Source organism: Cupressus sempervirens, chromosome 9 (assembly GCF_028749045.1).
Source record: "Cupressus sempervirens isolate cs-2001-9-10 chromosome 9, ASM2874904v1, whole genome shotgun sequence".
NCBI classification, from domain to species: domain Eukaryota; kingdom Viridiplantae; phylum Streptophyta; class Pinopsida; order Cupressales; family Cupressaceae; genus Cupressus; species Cupressus sempervirens.
Window position 1 is genome coordinate 65944438 of NC_143126.1, and position 6721 is coordinate 65951158.

Below are 6721 nucleotides of genomic sequence, written 5' to 3' on the forward strand. Positions count from 1 at the left end.
TTGGTCACCATCTGAAGTAACATCCTAAACTTTTTGTCTTCTATAGGTTCTCGCACATGACAACTATTGCTTATGGCTTGCTATATCTATAAATAGAGAATTGAGGTCTTTTGTTAGTTAACCACAATCATCTATTCTAAGGTTAGGTAAGATTCAATGAATCTAACCACTTTTCCATTCTAGCCCTTCTAGAAACTTCCTCTACAATCCTCTTTGAATCCACCTCAAAATGGTTTATCTTGAATTTTGTGTCACTGGCTCATCATGGTAATCTTCCACATACTTCACACAATTCAAGAAATCAACTTTGATAGCTTAGATTTGTTAAATCTTCGATCTAACACATTGTAATAGCACTCGACAATAACACTCTGTTTACTTGACAAACACTATTGTCTAATGCTCAGCCAACACTGGGTTGCTTGACATCCACTGAGTCTTTTACTAGTGCTTAGCACAGACTAACTGTCTTAACTCGGTACCAACTAGATTTCACTTGCACTTGGCTCATACTAATGCTCTTTATTCAACACATATTAAACTTTTTTGTTTGGCTTCAACTATTTTTTTCTCGGTGTGCAATAACTTTGTTTGTTTTGCACTGTTTGCTCGGTCAGGCTTGACAAACACTTTTCTTTACTTAGCCTCCTTCTAGCCTTTGCTCATGTATACTTTCATTATAGCCTTAAGTAGATAAACAATACACTATATCATCAATGTCTTGCTTTGTCTTAGTGCTCTTTTTATGCACCAAATAACTCAACCTTTCTCTAGGCTCTCTTGTTATTCTTTCTTTTCAAATCCTCTTCATCAATGAAACAAATGATAGCATTCAGACCAAAGCAAGAAATTATCTCACCAACAAGTAGTAGCTTTGACATCAATGAAAAAATAATGATTGTTCCATGATAGTTTCATCAATCTTATTCACTTCAACAATCTCATTTCAACATATCCATCTTTGGTAGACATGTGATTCCACCTTATGTCATGGGTGATATGTTATCTCTTTCTTATCTCCTAGTTATCATGTCTTGCCTATAAATGCAAGTACACCTACATTGTACTTTTTTAATTATTGCATCTTTTTTGTCTCTATTGTTGTTTACTAATAAGAATCAATTTTTTAATGTCGATTATGTCTCTCTATTTTGTGATATTAGTTGGGCTTTTATACCTTGGTATATTTCTTGCAACAAGTTCTTACACTTTTGACTTCATGTTAATAATCAATATACTGGAATTCTATGTCAAGTGAGTAGTTGTTATGTTTATTTTAACTCTTATAATTTTGATTGTGAAGCTTTCACAAATAAGATTAGGTTTCGTATTCTATTGATTGAAGATCTAGATGAATACTTAAGATTATATCATGGTTGTGATAATATTGATAATGGATAATTGAATAAAGAGTGATAGCGAAAGTATGAATTATTTTGTAAACTTCTTTGAATGCACCCATGAAATTATGTAAATTTTATAATAAATGTCTAAGATCTATCAATCTTATTCTTATTTTAGAAATAAATTGATTGTTTCACACTACGCTTAACAGTGAGATAATGCTTATGTTTTGATTAATTCTATTGGGTCTAGTTCCTTTCAAAGTAATTTTGAGTTTGGCTAAAATATTTATGGCATATTGAGTTATTTATAGTTTTAATTTAGTATTTATTCTCTTCCTCAAATCCACATTCATAAAGAATTGGCTTCTTAATCATGGAGGTTGTTCAATAGCTAGCATTTAGATCTCATAGCTATTAAATTTCTCATCATACATGTAAGGGCTTTCCAAGTTTCAAACTTTAGCATCAACAATGGATACAATAAATGTAAAGAGAGTAGAAATGTGTACGGGAATGGATGGTATAAAGTCAAATGCAAGAGAATGTATGTAAATGAGGGTAAGTCAAGACTCGACAATAAACCTAATTCTATATAAGATTTTTTTTATTTTTCAAATACTCTTTCTACCATATTCTAGAATCTTTTATAGTGATTTGCCTCTCTAATATGTAATAATTTATGTATGATTACTAGATCATTATAATCATACATAAAGGTGATAATAAGGATAGGATTCAACAAATGTTAAATTTATTTATCTAACTCTGAAAATCAAATCCACACTCATGAAACCACTCTTGGATTCACAAATTTGATCTAAGATAAGGGATACATAATTCTAATGGAGATAATGTATGTTCAAATATGGAAACTACAATAGTTATAAAGTAAACAGAAATGTGTGAAGGAACAAATTAGATAAGTCAAATGCAAGGGAATTAATGTAAATGAAGGTAAGTCAAATATTGAAAAACAGGCCTAATTTTATACAATATGTTTTCATTTGTCAAAATTTAATAATTATATAAACCACTCTTTCAAAATAGACTTAAAATTAACTAAAGACAAATAAAAATATACAAATTTTCTCATTACAAACAAAAAAAAATAAACTATAAAAGAAAATCTCATAATAAAAAGATAAACTATAAAAGAAAATCTCATAATAAAGTAATTTCAAATATTTGTTAATTTAGAAGCTCAAAATAAGTACATTATAAAAAATAAAAATATCTATATTTATCAATTGTTTTTAACTTGCTGAAGTTCAACCCTTTACCGAGTCAATAGTTTTTTCTGCACCTAAGTTTTTTATTGGCTTTTTTTTTATTGATTTTCTCCGCCATGGAACTAAGGACAACATAATGCTTCCAAACTTTCTCAATCTTGCACGCCTTGTAATACGCCTTTCGGATTCTTCTCGTATATTCAAATCATTGGAATCGAATCCTCAAGCCACTAACTATTTGTTTAATCGGCCGGCCGAGGACGGTCTGCAATTCCTAGAAACCAGTATATTTCTGGGGAAAGTTTTAATAAACATCAACCTCAATCTCAACTCTTACAAAACAGGCTAAGCGACGAATTAGATGCAAAATTACTGATATCATCACGTTACAGAACGCCATTGTTATTTCCATCTTGCAAGAAAAATTATAACTTGAAAGAAAAAAATTGATATTTTGATATCTCTTCAAGAAAAAACGATCGGAGAGCAGATTTCTGAAATCTGCCTATCGATTAGTTTAATTTGATGGCTATGTTCAAATGTTGCTGTGGAGGACCGCGCGAGAAGTCCTTGTAAGATATCTCAATCATTTCCTATCTCTGTGTTGTATAACGTGATTTTGTTTTCTCTGTAAGGCTCAAGAAAAGATTTGATCTTTGTTTTGATGCAGAAGACGCAGCGGGAGCGTAAAGCCATGGAGAATTTTCTCTCTAAAAGAGCTGCAGATTGCCACTGCTAATTTTAGCGAAGAAAATAAGCTTGGAGAAGGGGGGTTTGGCAGTGTATATTGGGGCCGGACACACGATGGACAGGTATTAATTCCCTTTCTATTTAAGCTTCATAGCATTGAAATGACCAGTTTATGAAATTGATATGAACAGGGGAGGATTGTGTTTGTATATAAATTGTAATCAAATTTATTTGGGGGTGATTTGGTTGAATAGGTAGCACTGTAACAAGATTAATAATTTTATACTGGAGATTTATATCTTTCCAACAATAAAATTTATTGCTTGTTTTGCTTCTTGATATTTTGAAAATAGTTTTCTGTTAATGGGTCTTCATTTACTAGTAAAGTTGAACTATTCTGACTAAATTCTTGTTCAAAACAAGATCTCCGTATTATAAGGAATAAGATAAGGAGAACCAAAACAGGAGGTTTCAACCTTAGGTTCATTCTCCCAATCAATAATAATACCAATTTCGTAATGATATAAAAACTTCTATAAAAAGAAAATCCATCACTTGTTAATTGACCTATATTTTTCTGAGTAGTAGTGGATTTCTATATCATATTATTATACATATGACGGCTTGAATTATAGCTTGGTACGTTCATGGCATACTATAACATCTCTTAATTATTTGAACTCTGATTTTGTCATTCCCTTTTTAAAAAACTCTCCCCACTTTTTAGACGATATATTGACCCTTTCTTAGCTCATCTTAAACCCCTAATATAAACCCATGTGATATTGTATTACTACTAAGTGAAGACCCCATGATTATATATAATTTATACAAATCCTGTCAATTCACCTATACTTTTTCTGTAGATCCATCCTTGCGCAGATTCTCAGTTAACTAGCCAATCAATCACTATGCTGATCGAGTTTCAGTCTTTTACTTCTTAAGTTGAAGCCAGTGATTTGATTTCTAGTAGACTTTATGCGCTGTTAATGTTCAAGGTTGTTGATCATAGATCTACCTTAGAGCTCAATGCTTCGCTGTGAAGATCTGATAATCTTCCTAAATGGTTAAAGTCTGCCGATTAAGCCCATCAAACTATAGTAGGAGTGATCTCAACTTGGATTATTTAAGTTTATTAAAACTCAATTCTCAAATCATGGAAAAAAAATGTTAAATTCAAAGTTTCGATTGTTTGAGCGATAGTGGCAAACGCAAACCATTTGCCCGGGGGTGGTGCTGAATTTAGATTTTTAAAACTATATTTCAATAGACCGAATCCTTGAATCCTGCTCTTTGCCTCCAATTTACACAATTGTGCAGTCTAACCAGACCTACAAGTTTCTGGTTCTACATTTTTTTATGGGTATTTATTTCATTAAATTCATTTGGTTTTATGAGTATTCATTTTGTCAAATTTATTTGGCTTATCATGTTGTTGTCCTTACACCAAAAGCTTGAGCTGTCAATGAACGTCACAACAACCAGAAACAAGGATCCACGGGAGGCGGTTAAGCACATGTCACAAATCCATCGATCTATGCTGAACAGTACCTTCAACTAAAAGGAACAGCGGCACCAACCTCTGAACATCAACTTCACTAATTGACCAAAAGCATTGACATTTAGATTCTATATTGAACACTATTCAAAAAAGAATTGCATGTTATACCCAGATGTATTACCAATTTAGCCTTACCAGTAGTACCTTTGGTATTCAGTCACTCCTAGGATGCGCCTCAAAACAAGAGTTTAATTTGGTAGCTAAATAGAAATACTGAATCTGTTTTTGGGCATGTGCAGATTGCAGTGAAGAAGCTAAAATCGATGAACTCGAAAGCAGAGATGGAGTTTGCTGTAGAGGTAGAGATTTTGGGCAGAGTGAGGCACAAAAATCTATTGGGCCTAAGGGGATATTGTGCTGGTGGGGATGAACGTCTCATAGTTTATGATTACATGCCGAATCTTAGTCTTCTCTCGCACCTTCATGGCCAGCTTGCAGCCGATGTTGAATTGAACTGGCAAAGAAGAATGAACATAGCTCTCGGATCTGCTGAAGGCCTTGTGTAAGTCATAATCTTCCACTGAAACTTTGATCTGTGAGTCCCACCATTCAAAGAAACATATTGAGTCACATTTAAGATATGGTATACAAAATATGAATATGTACTCTGCATTTGTATTCATGTTTTGGTAGAAGTCAGGGTAGCAGGGCTTCTTATTCTTTTCCATTTATATGATAGAGGGATTTAGTATTCACAGATGTTGCATTGGTATGCTCTAGGACTACGAGTAGCAAACATAGTGTTATGGTTTAATCATGTTTTGCATTAATTTCTGGTAAAAGTAGGATAACGGTCCATAAAATAGAAGCTGGTGTAAGTTTAAAGGGTTTTTATTTAGAATTCCATGTTGAAATGGGCTCAAAGCTGTATAATTGATGAACATATATATTCCTTGATTATCAGGTACTTGCACCATGAAGCTACTCCTCATATAATCCATAGAGATATCAAAGCAAGCAATGTACTGTTAGACTCCAATTATGATGCCCAAGTTGCAGATTTTGGATTTGCAAAGCTGATCCCTGATGGGGTTAGTCATCTAACTACAAGAGTTAAGGGGACCCTGGGGTATCTTGCACCAGAATATGCCATGTGGGGTAAGGTCTCTGAAAGCTGTGATGTTTACAGCTTTGGCATCTTGCTTCTTGAGATTATAAGTGGAAGAAAACCAATAGAGAAGCTCCCTGGAGGAGTCAAGAGGACCATAATTGAATGGGCTTCTCCATTGGTGCACAAGGAAAGGTACAGTGAATTGGTGGATCCTAGACTTCAGGGTAACTTTGAAGAGACACAGCTGAAGAGGGCTATTTATGTGGCAACAAGATGTGCTCAGAATTCACCAGAGGACAGGCCTAACATGAGGGAAGTTGCAGACATGCTGAGAGGGGAAAGGAGGAGTAGAGAGGTCAATTCTGTTAAATTAGAGAGTGCCAGATATAATGATGATTTGCTTCAACATGACCAATCTTCTTCTGATGATGATGATGAATCTTACGTCGCTGAGATTAAGCAGCATAACAAACTAAATAATGTGCAAAAGGTGCAAAGAGTTCAACAGCAGCCTAATCAACATGGGACCAGAGGGAAAGCATTGAGATGATGAAATTTACTCATGCAGCTTGGTCTGGTCATGAGAATGGATGGACAAATATCAAAACTCACCAGTTAATAAAGAGTTTAGCTTTGTAACTTGTATGTTTTATTGTACCCTGCAGAGATCTGCCATTCCAGTTGAATGAAAGCTGAATTCTTGGGTCAAATGGGTAAAACGTACAATGGAATGGAGGTCTATGTGAAGTCTGGTACTTGATATTCTTTTTGTTGTATTCGTAAGTTTAGGGGGGGAAATTCTTCCTTCAAGGTTAGAGACAAGAGCTAGGATTTGTCTAATGCA

At 33.9% G+C, this 6721-nt stretch overlaps 1 protein-coding gene across 1 annotated transcript; it reads left to right on the top strand.

Moving 5' to 3' along the window:
• Nucleotides 1-3100: 3100 nt before the first annotated feature.
• Nucleotides 3101-6450, top strand: LOC149537648 (PTI1-like tyrosine-protein kinase At3g15890). The gene is made up of 4 exons (XM_089801400.1): nt 3101-3147; nt 3246-3387; nt 5066-5328; nt 5731-6450. Exons 1-4 carry the CDS (start codon nt 3101-3103, stop codon nt 6425-6427), a joined length of 1149 nt encoding a protein of 382 aa, XP_089657526.1. The 3' UTR covers nt 6428-6450.
• Nucleotides 6451-6721: the final 271 nt, after the last annotated feature.